This window comes from Drosophila miranda, assembly GCF_003369915.1.
Source record: "Drosophila miranda strain MSH22 chromosome Y unlocalized genomic scaffold, D.miranda_PacBio2.1 Contig_Y2_pilon, whole genome shotgun sequence".
In the NCBI taxonomy this organism is placed as follows: Eukaryota; Metazoa; Arthropoda; class Insecta; order Diptera; family Drosophilidae; genus Drosophila; species Drosophila miranda.
In genome coordinates, this window is record NW_022881614.1 from 13,741,911 (window position 1) to 13,765,022 (window position 23,112).

General features: G+C 39.1%; 1 protein-coding gene and 1 long non-coding RNA gene across 6 annotated transcripts; both read right to left on the reverse strand.

Moving 5' to 3' along the window:
- Window positions 1-1,667: 1,667 nt before the first annotated feature.
- Window positions 1,668-21,807, reverse strand: LOC117192607. 5 transcript variants are annotated; one of them, XM_033397324.1, is made up of 5 exons: window positions 2,951-3,008; window positions 2,692-2,892; window positions 2,454-2,634; window positions 2,142-2,400; window positions 1,668-2,086 (listed from the first exon to the last, which is right to left on the reverse strand). In XM_033397324.1, coding segments are annotated over exons 2-5 (804 nt in total). In that variant the 5' UTR covers window positions 2,694-2,892; window positions 2,951-3,008; the 3' UTR covers window positions 1,668-1,724. The 5 variants fall into 5 exon arrangements, with proteins under 5 accessions (XP_033253215.1, XP_033253216.1, XP_033253214.1 ...); XM_033397325.1 differs by lacking the exons at window positions 2,692-2,892; window positions 2,951-3,008 and adding an exon at window positions 21,685-21,807; XM_033397323.1 differs by having other exon boundaries at window positions 2,692-2,983.
- LOC117192611 lies at window positions 7,025-7,320 on the reverse strand. The gene is made up of 2 exons (XR_004474390.1): window positions 7,268-7,320; window positions 7,025-7,210 (listed from the first exon to the last, which is right to left on the reverse strand). It is a non-coding gene; the product is annotated as an uncharacterized LOC117192611 (long non-coding RNA).
- Window positions 21,808-23,112: the final 1,305 nt, after the last annotated feature.

A 23,112-nucleotide genomic window follows, 5' to 3' on the forward strand; every position in this document is an offset into this window, starting at 1 on the left:
GTTGATGAATAAATTTTCTACAAGATTGGATAGTTTTTAATCCTTGCTTTTATTGTATTTATTGTAAAAAAAGGTTAAAACGAAAAATTTCACAAAAAAAAAAAGAGTCGCTATATTGCGTGTAAGCCGTAGTATAGGCCTTTGTACACACTATTTTGTTAATTTTATATGAAAGTATAAATATTGATATGAAGATAAAACGTGGGACGACAAACATATTAACAATTCTAGAACATCCATTTCCCCAGGGTATCCAAAATGTTGCATGAGTCTGGCCCATACAAATTGAATGTTGGGACACTGTTGAGCTGAAAAAGGACATTGTGACGAGGAAAAATCCCATCAGAGGAAATCCCAAAAAAATCCCACCAAACTTAAGCGCCAAATAGAAATTGGTTTTTGGTTTTCTCGTATCTTTAAAATTGTGGATGCCACAGATTTTCGTCCTTTGTGGGGGCGGAAGTGGGCGGGGCGAAGTTTTGAAATATTTTTGTAGCAGTGACATATCACAGAAGTCTGGAAACAAAACATCGTTGCTCTAGCTCTTATAGTCTTTGAGCACTAGGCGCTGAAGGGGACGGACAGACGGACAGACGGACGGACGGACAGACAGACATGGCTCAATCGACTCGGCTATTGATGCTGATCAAGAATATATATACTTTATGGGGTCGGAAACGATTCCTTCTGGACGTTACACACATCCACTTTAACCACAAATCTAATATACCCCAATACTCATTTTGAGTATCGGGTATAAAAATGAAATCCGCGCCAGCTGGCTTGCTCAGAAATATACCGAAATACACTTCACAGTTTCAAAAAATACCAATAATATACCAAACTCCATCATACTCCTCGTTTTCTATATTCGGTTCAATATTACTAGCTAGCTGGGACCCCCTTCCTTGGAAAAATAATTGTATCCGATTGATGAATCTACTCTCAACAAGATTGGTTAATTCTAAGGACACCTTTTATTTTATTGCTTATAAAATTAAAATTTGTACATTGCTGCATTGGACAAGAGGGTGACTCCAAAGCGCGTCTTGAAAAATACTGGAAAATTCTACAAAAAGCATACAAATTTGCAAGGTGTGTGAGCTAGACATGGTGTTTAAAATAAATTATAGAATTAAATATATTTAAAAATAGTAAAATCGTGACATATAGAGGCTCATATTTATGTTAATGCGCTTAAATTATATATGTGCAACTATATATATATGAACTTTATTTCATTTTGCAAGCCTAACTAGCAATACTATAAAAGCAGCTTATTTAAGAATTGTATAGTTCATAGTCATTAATGCATAATTTTCCCATTCATATGCTCATCAATAATTGTATTCGTGAGCCTCTGACCCGGAAACCGTTGAACGAAAGACCCAGAAACGATATTGGGATTAAAAAACAGTACACTACACAATTTTGACAAGAAAATTCAATTCAAAAGGTTCCCGCCAAAACCAACTGCGTGTCTGTTGAGTTTCAAAATATTTGCCAAAGCAAACAAATTGTTTATTTTATCGTTTGTCCAATCGACGTGTCACATCTCTCAAAAATGCCCATGGTTCCCCATTATGCGCCTAGTTTACATTAATTATAATAATCTTAAATGTTTGAAAAAGTGGACAGATCTTTCTTTCCTGGTCAAACATTAGGTCTTGAGGGACACTTTCAATATTTTCTTTAGCAAACCATAATTAAAATAGTGGAACTAGTTAGTCGGCTGTTTCGATTTTGAGAACAAATTTCTCCATTATAGCATTAAGACGCTTGCGCTCCTTGAGCTGTTGCTGCATTAGGTCTGAGATCTGTGTGCCTAGAGCCAAAAGCGCGTCCGTATTGGCTTCTGTGCGCTGGGCGTTCAAGCGAGTTTGTCTATTCATGTCCCGCATCTCCTTTGCAATGTCCATTAGCATCGGCACCGTGCTCTCGTGTTCAATTTCTAATTCATTTACATCATTTTGAACCAGCTTGCGCTTTTTGGCAGATGGAGTTTGCGAAGTGCTAGTGCGCTCCAATTTCACGCCCATATGTCTGTCATTGATCCAGCTGGAGCAGTCATCTTCTTCCTCATCATCTTTACATAAAAAAAAATAGTATACATTTTTTGCGGCTTGATATTTTTGTCTTACCGTCATCTGTGGCTGTGACCTCGTCGTGGTCGGTCTTGATGTCCTGCAGTTGCAAACGGTTGGAAATTTCAGGACGTGCCTTTGGACGAGATTCGACTACTCTGTCGGGCTTATCACACAAGTCACAGATCACGGCCACTGCATCCTCTAGAGCAGGGAGTGTATCCTGATACAGCGAGCCTTTGCCGCAGGCATTTGAATCTTCCAGCCTGTTATTGTTAATCTTTTTACGAATGCAGCTTTTCCAGTCTTTCCATACCTATCAAGAGCCAAGTGAGATGACGGAACATAGCGCAATTGCTCGGCACTTACTCTTTTCCACTCACAAACTTCTTTGACAGGCGGACCCACGCTATTTAACTCCTTTGAAAGCCGCTTCCAGGCGGCTTCAGCTGCCAGCTTATCACCCTTGAGGTAGTTTTTGGCTATCATTGGGTGTCTCTCCATAAATGCGATGAATATGGCATCTTGCTGCGCAGTTCTGTGTTTGCCCCTGTATACAATGAGGTGGTAAGTATAAATTTTTACGAACATTTTCAACATTATTTACATGTTCCGTGGGTTTTTGTTTGACTGATTGGTCAGTTTGGCCTTTGGATTCGTTGTCACAAATCTGTGTTTTTGTATCTATTAGCAGGAGTTGGACCCACTTTTACGCCCACTATCTCCACCACGCCAAGCAGCACAGCCTGCAGCGCACGGGGAGAGGACAATCCGGCGTTCACTTCAGCAGTAGCAGGGACTTGAATCTCTCCAGATTTACATAAATCGGATCTATTAATTTATTTATTTACGAAATATTTATTTACCTTATCAGTGTTACCGTGAACTTATCGATCAAATATACGGTCGGACTCTTAGAAATATACCAAAATACACCGTCTCATTTTAAAAATATACCGTAAATATACTGACGAATTCAAGTTCTATTTTATATATTCCTCGTTTTTGATATTCCGTCGAATATTACCAGCTATATAGAACATTTAGCCGTGCCCACATAATTTTAGCTCATTGATGAATACATTTTCTACACAATTGGTTAGTTTTTAGTCCTTGCTTTTATTGTATTTTGACTAAAACAAGGTTTAAACAAAATAGTTCAACAAAAAAAACAGTCGCAATGTTGCTAGTATTTGAAGACATGATACGTGTATAGGCCTTTGTGCACCCTATTTCGTTAATTTTATATGTAGATCAACCGCAATTTATTAAGACCTTTTCTCAAATTGATATGTTTTTGACTTATTCATGTGTATTATTAGTATCTTGTATATATTTATCTCGATCCTGATACCTACTGAGCCTTGGAAGACAAACATATTCACAAATCTATAACATCCAATTTCCCCCAGGTTATGTGTGCATGGAATTAGCAACATGTTTGTGTATGGAATGAGACTCATTATTGCAAAAGCGAAACTGCGGCGAATCGGGTGTTGCCTATATTTCAAGCTATATAGATGCCCACTTAGCTTTATCCCATAGATAAATACATTTTTTACAAGATTGCTTCTTTTAATTACCTTAATGTATTTTATTTTGACTAAAATACAGTTTTCAAGGAAATGGTGCCGCAACAGTGTGTATGGAATAGGACTCATTGTTGCTAAAGCGAACTGTGGCGAACTCAAAATCGATTCAAAAAACGACCAGTTCTTTGTTCCGTTGAATTATACTATCTATACAGAACATTTAGCCATGCCCACTCAATTTTGTACGATTGATGAATCAATTTTATACATGATTGGCCTATTCGAAATACTTGCTTTTATTGGATTTCTATATAGCATTGAAAATTAAATTAATAGATTGATGAAATTGACAAAAATACCATGCGAGCGCGGCGAAAACCAGTATTTCTACAGTATGACCCTCAGAACAGCACCGAAATATACCGCCTCATTTTAAAAATATACCGTAAATATACTGACGAATTCAAGTTCTATTTTACATATTCCTCGTTTTTGATATTCCGACGAATATTACTAGCTATATAGAACATTGAGCCATGCCCACATAGTTTTATACGCTTTATCAATCAATTTTTTACTTAACTGGCTTATTCTTAATACTTGCTTTTATTGGATTTTGCTTAAAAAGAGGTTTTAGCGAAATAAGTCAAACAAAAAACAAGTAGCGAAATAGGTCTATCAAGACAAACGAAAGAGGAAATTGCTCAATTTTGATATCCCTTGAATAATGCTGACTAACTAAATCTCTCAGCAATGCCCACATTGCTCCTGCCCACATTCATCCTGTTGATGAATAAATTTTCTACAAGATTGGATAGTTTTTAATCCTTGCTTTTATTGTATTTATTGTAAAAAAAGGTTAAAACGAAAAAGTTCACCAAAAAAAAGAGTCGCTATATTGCGTGTAAGCCGTAGTATAGGCCTTTGTACACACTATTTTGTTAATTTTATATGAAAGTATAAATATTGATATGAAGATAAAACGTAACTAATAAAGACCTTTTCTCAAATTTACATTTTTTTAGACATATTCATGTATATGATGAGTGTTTTGTATATATATATCTCGATCCTGATACCTATTCTTGTAGGGACCAAGAAGACAATAAGCTTTAAAATATCGTTGAAATATTGAAAATAATATTAAATAATATTGAATAATATTAAAATATATTGAAAATAAATTGTTTTTGCCTGGGATGACAAACATATTCACAATTCTAGAACATCCATTTCCCCAGGGTATCCAAAATGTTGCATGAGTCTGGCCCATACAAATTGAATGTTGGGACACTGTTGAGCTGAAAAAGGACATTGTGGCGAGGAAAAATCCCATCAGAGGAAATCCCAAAAAAATCCCACCAAACTTAAGCGCCAAATAGAAATTGGTTTTTGGTTTTCTCGTATCTTTAAAATTGTGGATGCCACAGATTTTCGTCCTTTGTGGGGGCGGAAGTGGGCGGGGCGAAGTTTTGAAATATTTTTGTAGCAGTGACATATCACAGAAGTCTGGATACAAAACATCGTTGCTCTAGCTCTTATAGTCTTTGAGCACTAGGCGCTGAAGGGGACGGACAGACGGACGGACGGACAGACAGAGCTCAATCGACTCGGCTATTGATGCTGATCAAGAATATATATACTTTATGGGGTCGGAAACGATTCCTTCTGGACGTTACACACATCCACTTTTACCACAAATCTAATATACCCCAATACTCATTTTGAGTATCGGGTATAAAAATGAAATCCGCGCCAGCTGGCTTGCTCAGAAATATACCGAAATACACTTCACAGTTTCAAAAAATACCAATAATATACCAAACTCCATCATACTCCTCGTTTTCTATATTCGGTTCAATATTACTAGCTAGCTGGGACCCCCTTCCTTGGAAAAATAATTGTATCCGATTGATGAATCTACTCTCAACAAGATTGGTTAATTCTAAGGACACCTTTTATTTTATTGCTTATAAAATTAAAATTTGTACATTGCTGCATTGGACAAGAGGTTGACTCCAAAGCGCGTCTTGAAAAATACTGGAAAATACTACAAAAAGCATACAAATTTGCAAGGTGTGTGAGCTAGACATGGTGTTTAAAATAAATTATAGAATTAAATATATTTAAAAATAGTAAAATCGTGACATATAGAGGCTCATATTTATGTTAATGCGCTTAAATTATATATGTGCAACTATATATATATGAACTTTATTTCATTTTGCAAGCCTAACTAGCAATACTATAAAAGCAGCTTATTTAAGAATTGTATAGTTCATAGTCATTAATGCATAATTTTCCCATTCATATGCTCATCAATAATTGTATTCGTGAGCCTCTGACCCGGAAACCGTTGAACCAAAGACCCAGAAACGATATTGGGATTAAAAAACAGTACACTACACAATTTTGACAAGAAAATTCAGTTCAAAAGGTTCCCGCCAAAACCAACTGCGTGTCTGTTGAGTATCAAAATATTTGCCAAAGCAGACAAATTGTTTATTTTATCGTTTGGCCAATCGACGTTTCACATCTCTCAAAAATGCCCATGGTTCCCCATTATGCGCCTAGTTTACATTAATTATAATAATCTTAAATGTTTGAAAAAGTGGACAGATCTTTCTTTCCTGGTCAAACATTAGGTCTTGAGGGACACTTTCAATATTTTCTTTAGCAAACCATAATTAAAATAGTGGAACTAGTTAGTCGGTTGTTTCGATTTTGAGAACAAATTTCTCCATTATAGCATTAAGACGCTTGCGCTCCTTGAGCTGTTGCTGCATTAGGTCTGAGATCTGTGTGCCTAGAGCCAAAAGCGCGTCCGTATTGGCTTCTGTGCGCTGGGCGTTCAAGCGAGTTTGTCTATTCATGTCCCGCAGCTCCTTTGCAATGTCCATTAGCATCGGCACCGTGCTCTCGTGTTCAATTTCTAATTCATTTACATCATTTTGAACCAGCTTGCGCTTTTTGGCAGATGGAGTTTGCGAAGTGCTAGTGCGCTCCAATTTCACGCCCATATATCTGTCATTGATCCGGCTGGAGCAGTCTTCTTCCTCATCATCTTTACATAAAAAAAAATAGTACATACATTTTTTGCGGCTTGATATTTTTGTCTTACCGTCATCTGTGGCTGTGACCTCGTCGTGGTCGGTCTTGATGGCCTGCAGTTGCAAACGGTTGGAAATTTCAGGACGTGCCTTTGGACGAGATTCGACTACTCTGTCGGGCTTATCATACAAGTCACAGATCACGGCCACTGCATCCTCTAGAGCAGGGAGTGTATCCTGATACAGCGAGCCTTTGCCGCAGGCATTTGAATCTTCCAGCCTGTTATTGTTAATCTTTTTACGAATGCAGCTTTTTCAGTCTTTCCATACCTATCAAGAGCCAAGTGAGATGACGGAACATACTCTTTTCCACTCACAAACTTCTTTGACAGGCGGACCCACGCTATTTAACTCCTTTGAAAGCCGCTTCCAGGCGGCTTCAGCTGCCAGCTTATCACCCTTGAGGTAGTTTTTGGCTATCATTGGGTGTCTCTCCATAAATGCGATGAATATGGCATCTTGCTGCGCAGTTCTGTGTTTGCCCCTGTATACAATGAGGTGGTAAGTATAAATTTTTACGAACATTTTCAACATTATTTACATGTTCCGTGGTTTTTTGTTTGACTGTTTGGACTGTTTGTCCTTTGGATTCGTTGTCACAAATCTGTGTTTATTAGTTTATTATCTATTAGCAGCAGTTGGACTCACTTTTACGCCCACTATCTACACCACGCCAAGCAGCACAGCCTGCAGCGCACGGAGAGAGGACAATCCGGCGTTCACTTCAGCAGTAGCAGGGACTTGAATCTCTCCAGATTTACATAAATCGGATCTATTAATTTATTTATTTACGAAATATTTATTTACCTTATCAGTGTTACCGTGAACTTATCGATCAAATATACGGTCGGACTCTTAGAAATATACCAAAATACACCGTCTCATTTTAAAAATATACCGTAAATATACTGACGAATTCAAGTTCTCTTTTATATATTTCTCGTTTTTGATATTCCGTCGAATATTACCAGCTATATAGAACATTTAGCCGTGCCCACATAATTTTAGCTCATTGATGAATACATTTTCTACACAATTGGTTAGTTTTTAGTCCTTGCTTTTATTGTATTTTGACTAAAACAAGGTTTAAACAAAATAGTTCAACAAAAAAAACAGTCGCAATGTTGCTAGTATTTGAAGACATGATACGTGTATAGGCCTTTGTGCACCCTATTTCGTTAATTTTATATGTAGATCAACCGCAATTTATTAAGACCTTTTCTCAAATTGATATGTTTTTGACTTATTCATGTGTATTATTAGTATCTTGTATATATTTATCTCGATCCTGATACCTACTGAGCCTTGGAAGACAAACATATTCACAAATCTATAACATCCAATTTCCCCCAGGTTATGAGTGCATGGAATTAGCAACATGTTTGTGTATGGAATGAGACTCATTATTGCAAAAGCGAAACTGCGGCGAATCGGGTATTGCCTATATTTCAAGCTATATAGATGCCCACTTAGCTTTATCCCATAGATAAATACATTTTTTACAAGATTGCTTCTTTTAATTACCTTAATGTATTTTATTTTGACTAAAATACGGTTTTCAAGGAAATGTTGCCGCAACAGTGTGTATGGAATAGGACTCATTGTTGCTAAAGCGAACTGTGGCGAACGCAAATTTGATTCAAAAAACGACCAGTTCTTTGTTCCGTTGAATAATACTATCTATATAGAACATTTAGCCATGCCCACTCAATTTTGTACGATTGATGAATCAATTCTATACATGATTGTCCTATTCGAAATACTTGCTTTTATTGGATTTCTATATAGCATTGAAAATTAAATTAATAGATTGATGAAATTGACAAAAATACCATGGGAGCGCGGCGAAAACCAGTATTTCTACAGTATAACCCTCAGAACAGCACCGAAATATACCGCCTCATTTTAAAAATATACCGTAAATATACTGACGAATTCAAGTTCTATTTTACATATTCCTCGTTTTTGATATTCCGACGAATATTACTATCTATATATACCATTGAGCCATGCCCACATATTTTATACGCTTTATCAATCAATTTTTTACTTAACTGGCTTATTCTTAATACTTGCTTTTATTGGATTTTGCGTAAAAAAAGGTTTTAGCGAAATACGTCAAACAAAAAATAATTAGCGAAATGAAAAGGAAATTGCTCAATTTTGATATTCCCTTGAATAATGCTGACTAACTAAATCTCTCAGCAATGCCCACATAGTTTTATCCTGTTGATGAATAAATTTTCTACAAGATTGGATAGTTTTTAATCCTTGCTTTTATTGTATTTATTGTAAAAAAAGGTTAAAACGAAAAAGTTCACAAAAAAAAAAAGAGTCGCTATATTGCGTGTAAGCCGTAGTATAGGCCTTTGTACACACTATTTTGTTAATTTTATATGAAAGTATAAATATTGATATGAAGATAAAACGTAACTAATAAAGACCTTTTCTCAAATTTACATTTTTATAGACATATTCATGTATATGATGAGTGTTTTGTATATATATCTCGATCCTGATACCTATTCTTGTAGGGACCAAGAAGACAATAAGCTTTAAAATATCGTTGAAATATTGAAAATAATATTAAATAATATTGAATAATAATAAAATATATTGAAAATAAATTGTTTTTGCCTGGGATGCCAAACATATTAACAATTCTAGAACATCCATTTCCCCAGGGTATCCAAAATGTTGCATGAGTCTGGCCCATACAAATTGAATGTTGGGACACTGTTGAGCTGAAAAAGGACATTGTGGCGAGGAAAAATCCCATCAGAGGAAATCCAAAAAAAATCCCACCAAACTTAAGCGCCAAATAGAAATTGGTTTTTGGTTTTCTCGTATCTTTAAAATTGGGGATGCCACAGATTTTCGTCCTTTGTGGGGGCGGAAGTGGGCGGGGCGAAGTTTTGAAATATTTTTGTAGCAGTGACATATCACAGAAGTCTGGATACAAAACATCGTTGCTCTAGCTCTTATAGTCTTTGAGCACTAGGCTATTGATGCTGATCAAGAATATATATACTTTATGGGGTCGGAAACGATTCCTTCTAGACGTTACACACATCCACTTTTACTACAAATCTAATATACCCCAATACTCATTTTGAGTATCGGGTATAAAAATAAAGTTCAACCTCTCTGTTCATGTATTCATCATTTTTTTACTGGGTGTAAAGAGTGTAGTAGGATGTAGCCTTAGGATTCCTCTCATCGTCATCAGCACCTTTTGTCTTGCTCTTGTTTGCTAAAAAACTCAGAATCGTAGAAGATGACTATATCTTTAAGACTGCGGAATCTGAATTGGATCGTATTATTATTATAGCCAGCATCAAGAAAACAATTTCATTTTTTCTCGCCCTGTCTCTCTCTAACACACACGTAGCATAGGCGGCTTTGCTTAGAGTAAAACATTAGCGCCTAGATCTCAGAGACTACAAAAGCTAGTGCAACCAAATTTGGTATCCACACTCCTAATATATCGGACCGAGACGAGTTTGTTTCAAAATTTCGCCACACCCCCTTCCGCCCCCGCAAAGGACGAAAATCTGGGGATATTCAAAAATCTCAGAGACTATTAAGGCTAGAGTAACCAAATTTGGTATCCGCACTTCTGTTAGATCTCACTTTAAAACGTATATCTCAGAATTTCGCCCCACCCTTTTCCGCCCCCACAAAGGACGAAAATCTGTTGCATCCACAATATTGCACATCCGAGAAAACTAAAAACGCAGAATCAGTAAAAGTGGATGTGTGTAACGTCCAGAAGGAATCGTTTCCGACCCCATAAAGTATATATATTCTTGATCAGCATCAATAGCCGAGTCGATTGAGCCCTGTCTGTCTGTCCGTCTGTCCGTCCGTCCGTCCGTCCGTCCGTCCGTCCGTCCGTCCGTCCGTCCGTCCGTCCCCTTCAGCGCCTAGTGCTTAAAGACTATAAGAGCTAGAGCAACGATGTTTTGGATCCAGACTTCTGTGACATGTCACTGCTACAAAAATATTTCAAAACTTCGCCCCGCCCACTTCCGCCCCCACAAAGGACGAAAATCTGTGGCATCCACATTTTTAAAGATACGATAAAACAAAAAACGCAGAATCGGTGAGGATGACCATATCTTCTACAGTACAAAATCTGAACCAGATCGTATAATGATTATAGCCAGAATCAAAAAAACAATTTCATTCTTTCTCGCTCTGTCTCTCTCTAACACACAGGTTTCATGGTCGGTTTTGTCAATTGCAAAATATGAGTTCAAGGATCTCAGAACCTATAAGAGCCAGAGCAACCAAATTTGGTATCCACACTCCTGTGATATCGGACCTTGACCGTTTCGTGTTCCAAATTTCGCCACACCCCCTTCCGCCCCCGCAAAGGACGAAAATCTGGGGCATCCACAAATCTCAGAGACTATTAAGGCTAGAGTAACCAAATTTGGTATCCGCACTTCTGTTAGATCTCACTATAAAACATATATCTCAGAATTTCGCCCCACCCCCTTCCGCCCCCACAAAGAACGAAAATCTGTTGCATCCACAATATTGAACATTCGAGAAAACTAAAAACGCAGAATCATAGATAATGACCATATCTATCAGATTGCTGAATCTGGATCAGATCAGATCATTTTTATAGCCAATAGGAACAAATCAATTTGCAGTGGCTACGCAGCGCTCGACGTCACGCTCAGACTGATTTTCTGTCTCTCTCGCACGCACTCTTTGTCGTGTCGTTTAATATTAGCGGCGTCTGCCGGAGGAGAGCCATACTGACTAAGTATCGGGTATAAATGTAGAGTTGCGGTTCCACAGCAACTCACAAAGAACGAAAATCTGTTGCATCCACAATATTGCACATTCGAGAAAACTAAAAACGCAGAATCATAGATAATGACCATATCTATCAGATTGCTGAATCTGGATCAGATCGGATCATTTTTGTAGCCAAAAGCAAGAAATCAATTTTCAGTGGCTACGCAGCGCCCGACGTCACGCTCAGACTCATTTTTAGTATCGGGTATAAAAATAAAGTTCAAGCTCTCTGTTCATGTATGTATCATTTTTTTACTGGGTGTAAAGAGTGTAGTAGGATGTAGCCTTAGGATTCCTCTCATCGTCATCAGCACCTTTTGTCTTGCTCTTGTTTGCTTCGAATGAGTATTGGGGTATATTAGATTTGTGGTAAAAGTGGATGTGTGTAACGTCCAGAAGGAATCGTTTCCGACCCCATAAAGTATATATATTCTTGATCAGCATCAATAGCCGAGTCGATTGAGCCCTGTCTGTCTGTCCGTCCGTCCGTCCGTCCGTCCGTCCCCTTCAGCGCCTAGTGCTCAAAGACTATAAGAGCTAGAGCAACGATGTTTTGTATCCAGACTTCTGTGATATGTCACTGCTACAAAGATATTTCAAAACTTCGCCCCGCCCACTTCCGCCCCCACAAAGGACGAAAATCTGTGGCATCTACATTTTTAAAGATACGATAAAACCAAAAACGCAGAATCGTAGAGGATGACTATATACTCTAAAGTGTAAGATCTCAACCAGATCGTATAATTATTATAGCCAGAATCAAGAAAACAATTTCATTCTTTCTCGCTCTGTCTCTCTCTAACACACAGGTTTCAAAGTCGGTTTTGCCAATTGCAAAATATGAGTTCAAGGATCTCAGAACCTATAAGAGCCAGAGCAACCAAGTTTGGTGTCCACACTCCTAAGATATCGGACCTTGACCGTTTTGTGTCAAAATTTCGAAACACCCCCTTCCGCCCCCGCAAAGAACGAAAATCTGGGGCATCCACAAATCTCAGAGACTATTAAGGCTAGAGTAACCAAATTTGGTATCCGCACTTCTGTTAGATCTCACTATAAAACGTATATCTCAGAATTTCGCCCCACCCCCTTCCGCCCCCACAAAGAACGAAAATCTGTTGAACCCACAATATTGCACATTCGAGAAAACTAAAAACGCAGAATCATAGATAATGACCATATCTATCAGATTGCTGAATCTGGATCAGATCGGATCATTTTTGTAGCCAATAGGAACAAATCAATTTGCAGTGGCTACGCAGCGCCCGACGTCACGCTCAGACTGATTTTCTGTCTCTCTCGCACGCACTCTTTGTCGTGTGGTTCAATATTAGCGGCGTCTGCCGGAGGAGAGCCATACTGACTTAGTATCGGGTATAGCTATAGAGTTGCGGTGTCCGCAGCAACTCACAACGTTCCACCTCGTTTTGTTTTGCACTTTGCTACAAACTAATAATACTAATAAATTAATAATAATAATGCTTCGAATGCATATTGAGTTCTAATATTGAAAGCAATAAAAGCTTAAATAAATATGTATCGGAATTTAAATTCAATGTACTTTTATTGGGAAGCCCATCAAATGGGCAAAACTAAATTAATTTCCTTCGGACATTCAAGCACAGGGAACCTTGGCACCCAGTGCTCGTCAGAACTGCTGGCACTATGAATGTATGTATGTTATGTATGTGTTCGAGTTCTTAGACTGCAATGTTAACGAGGGGGAACGTTGTGAGTTGCTGTGGAACCGCAACTCTACATTTATACCCGATACTTAGTCAGTATGGCTCTCCTCCGGCAGACGCCGCTAATATTAAACGACACGACAAAGAGTGCGTGCGAGAGAGACAGAAAATCAGTCTGAGCGTGACGTCGAGCGCTGCGTAGCCACTGCAAATTGATTTGTTCCTATTGGCTACAAAAATAATCCGATCTGATCCAGATTCAGCAAGCTGATAGATATGGTCATTATCTATGATTCTGCGTTTTTAGTTTTCTCGAATGTGCAATATTGTGGATGCAACAGATTTTCGTTCTTTGTGGGGGCGGAAGGGGGTGGGGCGAAATTCTGAGATATACGTTTTGTAGTGTGATCTAACAGAAGTGCGGATACCAAATTTGGTTACTCTAGCCTTAATAGTCTCTGAGATTTGTGGATGCCCCAGATTTTCGTTCTTTGCGGGGGCGGAAGGGGGTGTGGCGAAATTTGGACACGGATCGGTCAAGGTCCGATATCACAGGAGTGTGGATACCAAAATTTGGTTGCTCTGGCTCTTATAGGTTCTGAGATCCTTGAACTCATATTTTGCAATTGGCAAAACCGACTTTGAAACCTGTGTGTTAGAGAGAGACAGAGCGAGAAAGAATGAAATTGTTTTCTTGATTCTGGCTATAATAATTATACGATCTGGTTGAGATCTTACACTCTAGAGTATATAGTCATCCTCTACGATTCTGCGTTTTTGGTTTTATCGTATCTTTAAAAATGTAGATGCCACAGATTTTCGTCCTTTGTGGGGGCGGAAGTGGGCGGGGCGAAGTTTTGAAATATCTTTGTAGCAGTGACATATCACAGAAGTCTGGATACAAAACATCGTTGCTCTAGCTCTTATAGTCTTTGAGCACTAGGCGCTGAAGGGGACGGACGGACGGACGGACGGACGGACAGACAGACAGGGCTCAATCGACTCGGCTATTGATGCTGATCAAGAATATATATACTTTATGGGGTCGGAAACGATTCCTTCTGGACGTTACACACATCCACTTTTACCACAAATCTAATATACCCCAATACTCATTCGAAGCAAACAAGAGCAAGACAAAAGGTGCTGATGACGATGAGAGGAATCCTAAGGCTACATCCTACTACACTCTTTACACCCAGTAAAAAAATGATGAATACATGAACAGAGAGCTTGAACTTTATTTTTATACCCGATACTCAAAATGAGTATTGGGGTATATTAGATTTGTGGTAAAAGTGGATGTGTGTAACGTCCAGAAGGAATCGTTTCAGACCCCATAAAGTATATATATTCTTGATCAGCATCAATAGCCGAGTCGATTGAGCCATGTCTGTCTGTCCGTCCGTCCCCTTCGGCGCCTAGTGCTCAAAGACTATAAGAGCTAGAGCAACGATGTTTTGGATCCAGACTTCTGTGATATGTCACTGCTACAAAAATATTTCAAAACTTCGCCCCGCCCACTTCCGCCTCCACAAAAGACGAAAATCTGTGGCATCCACAATTTCGACGATACGAGAAAACTAAAAACGCAGAATCGTAGAAGATGACTATATCTTCTAGAGTGCAAAATCTGAACCAGATCGTATAATTATTATAGCCATAATCAAGAAAACAATTTCATTTTTTCTCGCCCTGTCTCTCTCTAACACACACGTAGCATAGGCGGCTTTGCTTAGAGTAAAACATTAGCGCCTAGATCTCAGAGACTACAAAAGCTAGAGAAACCAAATTTGGTATCCACACTCCTAATATATCGGACCGAGACGAGTTTGTTTCAAAATTTCGCCACACCCCCTTCCGCCCCCGCAAAGGACGAAAATCTGGGGATATTCAAAAATCTCAGAGACTATTAAGGCTAGAGTAACCAAATTTGGTATCCGCACTCCTGTTAGATTTTACTATAAAACGTGTATCTCAAAATTTCGCCCCACCCCTTTCCGCCCACACAAAGAACGAAAATCTGTTGCATCCACAATCTTGCACATTCGAGAAAACTAAAAACGCAGAATCATAGATAATGACCATATCTATCAGATTGCTGAATCTGGATCAGATCGGATCAATTTTATAGCCAATAGGAACAAATCAATTTGCAGTGGCTACGCAGCGCTCGACGTCACGCTCAGACTGATTTTCTGTCTCTCTCGCACGCACTCTTTGTCGTGTCGTTTAATATTAGCGGCGTCTGCCGGAGGAGAGCCATACTGACTAAGTATCGGGTATAAATGTAGAGTTGCGGTTCCACAGCAACTCACAAAGAACGAAAATCTGTTGCATCCACAATATTGCACATTCGAGAAAACTAAAAACGCAGAATCATAGATAATGACCATATCTATCAGATTGCTGAATCTGGATCAGATCGGATCAATTTTATAGCCAATAGGAACAAATCAATTTGCAGTGGCTACGCAGCGCTCGACGTCACGCTCAGACTGATTTTCTGTCTCTCTCGCACGCACTCTTTGTCGTGTCGTTTAATATTAGCGGCGTCTGCCGGAGGAGAGCCATACTGACTTAGTATCGGGTATAACCGTAGAGTTGCGGTGTCCGCAGCAACTCACAACGTTCCCCCTCGTTTTGTTTTGCACTTTGCTACAAACTAATAATACTAATAAATTAATAATAATAATGCTTCGAATGCATATTGAGTTCTAATATTGAAAGCAATAAAAGCTTAAATAAATATGTATCGGAATTTAAATTCAATGTATTTTTATTGGGAAGCCCATCAAATGGGCAAAACTAAATTAATTTCCTTCGGACATTCAAGCACAGGGAACCTTGGCACCCAGTGCTCGTCAGAACTGCTGGCACTATGAATGTATGTATGTTATGTATGTGTTCGAGTTCTTAAACTGCAATGTTAACGAGGGGGAACGTTGTGAGTTGCTGTGGAACCGCAACTCTACATTTATACCCGATACTTAGTCAGTATGGCTCTCCTCCGGCAGACGCCGCTAATATTAAACGACACGACAAAGAGTGCGTGCGAGAGAGACAGAAAATCAGTCTGAGCGTGACGTCGAGCGCTGCGTAGCCACTGCAAATTGATTTGTTCCTTTTGGCTACAAAAATGATCCGATCTGATCCAGATTCAGCAATCTGATAGATATGGTCATTATCTATGATTCTGCGTTTTTAGTTTTCTCGAATGTGCAATATTGTGGATGCAACAGATTTTCGTTCTTTGTGGAGGCGAAAGGGGGTGGGGCGAAATTCTGAGATATACGTTTTGTAGTGAGATCTAACAGAAGTGCGGCTACCAAATTTGGTTACTCTAGCCTTAATAGTCCTTGAGATTTGTGGATGCCCCAGATTTTCGTCCTTTGCGGGGGCGGAAGGGGTGTGGCGAAATTTGGACACGATCAGCATCAATAGCCGAGACGATTGAGCCATGTCTGTCTGTCCGTCCGTCCGTCTGTCCGTCTGTCCGTCCCCTTCAGCGCCTAGTGCTCAAAGACTATAAGAGCTAGAGCAACGATGTTTTGGATCCAGACTTCTGTGATATGTCACTGCTACAAAAATATTTCAAAACTTCGCCCCGCCCACTTCCGCCCCCACAAAGGACGAAAATCTGTGGCATCCACAATTTCGACGATACGAGAAAACTAAAAACGCAGAATCGTAGAAGATGACTATATCTTCTAGAGTGCAAAATCTGAACCAGATCGTATAATTATTATAGCCAGAATCAAGAAAACAATTTCATTTTTTCTCACCCTGTCTCTCTCTAACACACACGTAGCATAGGCGGCTTTGCTTAGAGTAAAACATTAGCGCCTAGAACTCAGAGACTACAAAAGCTAGAGCAACCAAATTTGGTATCCACACTCCTAATATATCGGACCGAGACGAGTTTGTTTCAAAGCTTCGCCACACCCCTTCCGCCCCCGCAAAGGACGAAAATCTGGGGATATTCAAAAATCTCAGAGACTATTAAGGCTAGAGTAACCAAGTTTAATATCCGCACTCCTGTTAGATCTCACTATAAAACGTATATCTCAAAATTTCGCCCCACCCCCTTCCGCCCCCACAAAGGGCGAAAATCTGTGGAATCTACAATTTCGACGATACGAGAAAACTAAAAACGCAGAATCGTAGAAGATGACTATATCTTCTAGAGTGCAAAATCTGAACAAGATCGTATAATTATTATAGCCAGAATCAAGAAAACAATTTAATTTTTTCTCGCCCTGTCTCTCTCTAACACACACGTAGCATAGCCGGCTTTGCTTAGAGTAAAACATTAGCGCCTAGATCTCAGAGACTATAAAAGCTAGAGCAACCATATTTGGTATCCACACTCCTAATATATCGGACCGAGACGAGTTTGTTTCAAAATTTCGCCACACCCCCTTCCGCCCCCGCAAAGGATGAAAATCTGGGGATATGCACAAATCTCAGAGACTATTAAAGCTAGAGTAACCAAAATTAGTATCCGCACTCCTGTTAGATCTCACTATAAAACGTATATCTTAAATTTCGCCCCACCCCCTTCCGCCCCCACAAAGGACGAAAATCTGTTGCATCCACAATATTGAGGATACGAGAAAACTAAAAACGCAGAATCGTAGAAGATGACTATATCTTCTAGAGTGCAAAATCTGAACCAGATCGTATAATTATTATAGCCAGAATCAAGAAAACAATTTCATTTTTTCTCACCCTGTCTCTCTCTAACACACACGTAGCATAGGCGGCTTTGCTTAGAGTAAAACATTAGCGCCTAGAACTCAGAGATTACAAAAGCTAGAGCAACCAAATTTGGTATCCACACTCCTAATATATCGGACCGAGACGAGTTTGTTTCAAAGCTTCGCCACACCCCCTTCCGCCCCGCAAAGGACGAAAATCTGGGGATATTCAAAAATCTCAGAGACTATTAAGGCTAGAGTAACCAAGTTTGGTATCCGCACTCCTGTTAGATCTTACTATTAAACGTGTATCTCAAAATTAAGCCCCACCCCTTTTCGCCCACACAAAGGACGAAAATCTGTTGCATCCACAATATTGCACATTCGAGAAAACTAAAAACGCAGAATCATAGATAATGACCATATCTATCAGATTGCTGAATCTGGATCAGATCGGATCATTTTTGTAGCCAAAAGGAACAAATCAATTTGCAGTGGCTACGCAGCCACCGACGTCACGCTCAGACTGATTTTCTGTCTCTCTCGCACGCACTCTTTGTCGTGTCGTTTAATATTAGCGGCGTCTGCCGGAGGAGAGCCATACTGACTTAGTATCGGGTATAACCGTAGAGTTGCGGTGTCCGCAGCAACTCACAACGTTCCCCTCGTTTTGTTTTGCACTTTGCTACAAACTAATAATACTAATAAATTAATAATAACGAGGTGGAACGTTGTGAGTTGGTGCGGACACCGCAACTCTACAGTTATACCCGATACTAAGTCAGTATGGCTCTCTCCGGCAGACGCCGCTAATACTGAACGACAGTCTGAGCGTGACGTCGGTGGCTGCTTAGCCACTGCAAATTGATTTGTTCCTTTTGGCTACAAAAATGATCCGATCTGATCCAGATTCAGCAATCTGATAGATATGGTCATTATCTATGATTCTGCGTTTTTAGTTTTCTCGAATGTGCAATATTGTGGGTTCAACAGATTTTCGTTCTTTGTGGAGGCGGAAGGGGGTGGGGCGAAATTCTGAGATATACGTTTTGTAGTGAGATCTAACAGAAGTGCGGATACCAAATTTGGTTACTCTAGCCTTAATAGTCTCTGAGATTTGTGGATGCCCCAGATTTCCGTTCTTTGCGGGGGCGGAAGGGGGTGTGGCGAAATTTGGACACGAAACGGTCAAGGTCCGATATCACAGGAGTGTGGATACCAAATTTGGTTGCTCTGGCTCTTATAGGTTCTGAGATCCTTGAACTCATATTTTGCAATTGGCAAAACCGACTATGAAACCTGTGTGTTAGAGAGAGACAGAGCGAGAAAGAATGAAATTGTTTTCTTGATTCTGGCTATAATAATTATACGATCTGGTTGAGATCTTACACTCTAGAGTATATAGTCATCCTCTACGATTCTGCGTTTTTGGTTTTATCGTATCTTTAAAAATGTAGATGCCACAGATTTTCGTCTTTTGTGAGCGCGGAAGTGGGCGGGGCGAAGTTTTGAAATATTTTTGTAGCAGTGACATATCACAGAAGTCTGGATCCAAAACATCGTTGCTCTAGCTCTTATAGTCTTTGAGCACTAGGCGCTGAAGGGGACGGACGGACGGACGGACGGACGGACGGACGGACGGACGGACGGACGGACGGACGGACAGACGGACAGACAGACAGGGCTCAATCGACTCGGCTATTGATGCTGATCAAGAATATATATACTTTATGGGGTCGGAAACGATTCCTTCTGGACGTTACTCACATCCACTTTTACCACAAATCTAATATACCCCAATACTCATTTTGAGTATCGGGTATAAAAATGAAATCCGCGCCAGCTGGCTTGCTCAGAAATATACCGAAATACACTTCACAGTTTCAAAAAATACCAATAATATACCAAACTCCATCATACTCCTCGTTTTCTATATTCGGTTCAATATTACAAGCTAGCTGGGACCCCCTTCCTTGGAAAAATAATTGTATCCGATTGATGAATCTACTCTCAACAAGATTGGTTAATTCTAAGGACACCTTTTATTTTATTGCTTATAAAATTAAAATTTGTACATTGCTGCATTGGACAAGAGGGTGACTCCAAAGCGCGTCTTGAAAAATACTGGAAAATTCTACAAAAAGCATACAAATTTGCAAGGTGTGTGAGCTAGACATGGTGTTTAAAATAAATTATAGAATTAAATATATTTAAAAATAGTAAAATCGTGACATATAGAGGCTCATATTTATGTTAATGCGCTTAAATTATATATGTGCAACTATATATATATGAACTTTATTTCATTTTGCAAGCCTAACTAGCAATACTATAAAAGCAGCTTATTTAAGAATTGTATAGTTCATAGTCATTAATGCATAATTTTCCCATTCATATGCTCATCAATAATTGTATTCGTGAGCCTCTGACCCGGAAACCGTTGAACGAAAGACCCAGAAACGATATTGGGATTAAAAAACAGTACACTACACAATTTTGACAAGAAAATTCAATTCAAAAGGTTCCCGCCAAAACCAACTGCGTGTCTGTTGAGTATCAAAATATTTGCCAAAGCAAACAAATTGTTTATTTTATCGTTTGTCCAATCGACGTTTCACATCTCTCAAAAATGCCCATGGTTCCCCATTATGCGCCTAGTTTACATTAATTATAATAATCTTAAATGTTTGAAAAAGTGGACAGATCTTTCTTTCCTGGTCAAACATTAGGTCTTGAGGGACACTTTCAATATTTTCTTTAGCAAATCATAATTAAAATAGTGGAACTAGTTAGTCGGTTGTTTCGATTTTGAGAACAAATTTCTCCATTATAGCATTAAGACGCTTGCGCTCCTTGAGCTGTTGCTGCATTAGGTCTGAGATCTGTGTGCCTAGAGCCAAAAGCGCGTCCGTATTGGCTTCTGTGCGCTGGGCGTTCAAGCGAGTTTGTCTATTCATGTCCCGCAGCTCCTTTGCAATGTCCATTAGCATCGGCACCGTGCTCTCGTGTTCAATTTCTAATTCATTTACATCTTTTTGAACCAGCTTGCGCTTTTTGGCAGATGGAGCTTGCGAAGTGCTAGTGCACTCCAATTTCACGCCCATATGTCTGTCATTGATCCGGCTGGAGCAGTCATCTTCTTCCTCATCATCTTTACATAAAAAAAAATAGTACATACATTTTTTGCGGCTTGATATTTTTGTCTTACCGTCATCTGTGGCTGTGACCTCGTCGTGGTCGGTCTTGATGTCCTGCAGTTGCAAACGGTTGGAAATTTCAGGACGTGCCTTTGGACGAGATTCGACGACTCTGTCGGGCTTATCATACAAGTCACAGATCACGGCCACTGCATCCTCTAGAGCAGGGAGTGTATCCTGATACAGCGAGCCTTTGCCGCAGGCATTTGAATCTTCCAGCCTGTTATTGTTAATCTTTTTACGAATGCAGCTTTTCCAGTCTTTCCATACCTATCAAGAGCCAAGTGAGATGACGGAACATAGCGCAATTGCTCGGCACTTACTCTTTTCCACTCACAAACTTCTTTGACAGGCGGACCCACGCTATTTAACTCCTTTGAAAGCCGCTTCCAGGCGGCTTCAGCTGCCAGCTTATCACCCTTGAGGTAGTTTTTGGCTATCATTGGGTGTCTCTCCATAAATGCGATGAATATGGCATCTTGCTGCGCAGTTCTGTGTTTGCCCCTGTATACAATGAGGTGGTAAGTATAAATTTTTACGAACATTTTCAACATTATTTACATGTTCCGTGGTTTTTTGTTTGACTGATTGGTCAGTTTGGCCTTTGGATTCGTTGTCACAAATCTGTGTTTATTAGTTTATTATCTATTAGCAGCAGTTGGACCCACTTTTACGCCCACTATTTACACCACGCCAAGCAGCACAGCCTGCAGCGCACGGAGAGAGGACAATCCGGCGTTCACTTCAGCAGTAGCAGGGACTTGAATCTCTCCAGATTTACATAAATCGGATCTATTAATTTATTTATTTACGAAATATTTATTTACCTTATCAGTGTTACCGTGAACTTATCGATCAAATATACGGTCGGACTCTTAGAAATATACCAAAATACACCGTCTCATTTTAAAAATATACCGTAAATATACTGACGAATTCAAGTTCTCTTTTATATATTTCTCGTTTTTGATATTCCGTCGAATATTACCAGCTATATAGAACATTTAGCCGTGCCCACATAATTTTAGCTCATTGATGAATACATTTTCTACACAATTGGTTAGTTTTTAGTCCTTGCTTTTATTGTATTTTGACTAAAACAAGGTTTAAACAAAATAGTTCAACAAAAAAAACAGTCGCAATGTTGCTAGTATTTGAAGACATGATACGTGTATAGGCCTTTGTGCACCCTATTTCGTTAATTTTATATGTAGATCAACCGCAATTTATTAAGACCTTTTCTCAAATTGATATGTTTTTGACTTATTCATGTGTATTATTAGTATCTTGTATATATTTATCTCGATCCTGATACCTACTGAGCCTTGGAAGACAAACATATTCACAAATCTATAACATCCAATTTCCCAGGTTATGTGTGCATGGAATTAGCAACATGTTTGTGTATGGAATGAGACTCATTATTGCAAAAGCGAAACTGCGGCGAATCGGGTGTTGCCTATATTTCAAGCTATATAGATGCCCACTTAGCTTTATCCCATAGATAAATACATTTTTTACAAGATTGCTTCTTTTAATTACCTTAATGTATTTTATTTTGACTAAAATACAGTTTTCAAGGAAATGGTGCCGCAACAGTGTGTATGGAATAGGACTCATTGTTGCTAAAGCGAACTGTGGCGAACTCAAAATCGATTCAAAAAACGACCAGTTCTTTGTTCCGTTGAATAATACTATCTATACAGAACATTTAGCCATGCCCACTCAATTTTGTACGATTGATGAATCAATTTTATACATGATTGGCCTATTCGAAATACTTGCTTTTATTGGATTTCTATATAGCATTGAAAATTAAATTAATAGATTGATGAAATTGACAAAAATACCATGGGAGCGCGGCGAAAACCAGTATTTCTACAGTATGACCCTCAGAACAGCACCGAAATATACCGCCTCATTTTAAAAATATACCGTAAATATACTGACGAATTCAAGTTCTATTTTACATATTCCTCGTTTTTGATA

What these genes read in the sequence shown, in the direction of transcription:
- LOC117192607 (XM_033397325.1), bottom strand. An exon ending in AAGTTTGTGAGTGGAAAAGA is followed by an intron (nt 2,401 to 2,453) that starts GTAAGTGCCGAG and finishes GGCTCTTGATAG; the next exon opens with GTATGGAAAGACTGGAAAAG. An exon ending in GGTCACAGCCACAGATGACG is followed by an intron (nt 2,087 to 2,141) that starts GTAAGACAAAAA and finishes TTTTATGTAAAG; the next exon opens with ATGATGAGGAAGAAGATGAC.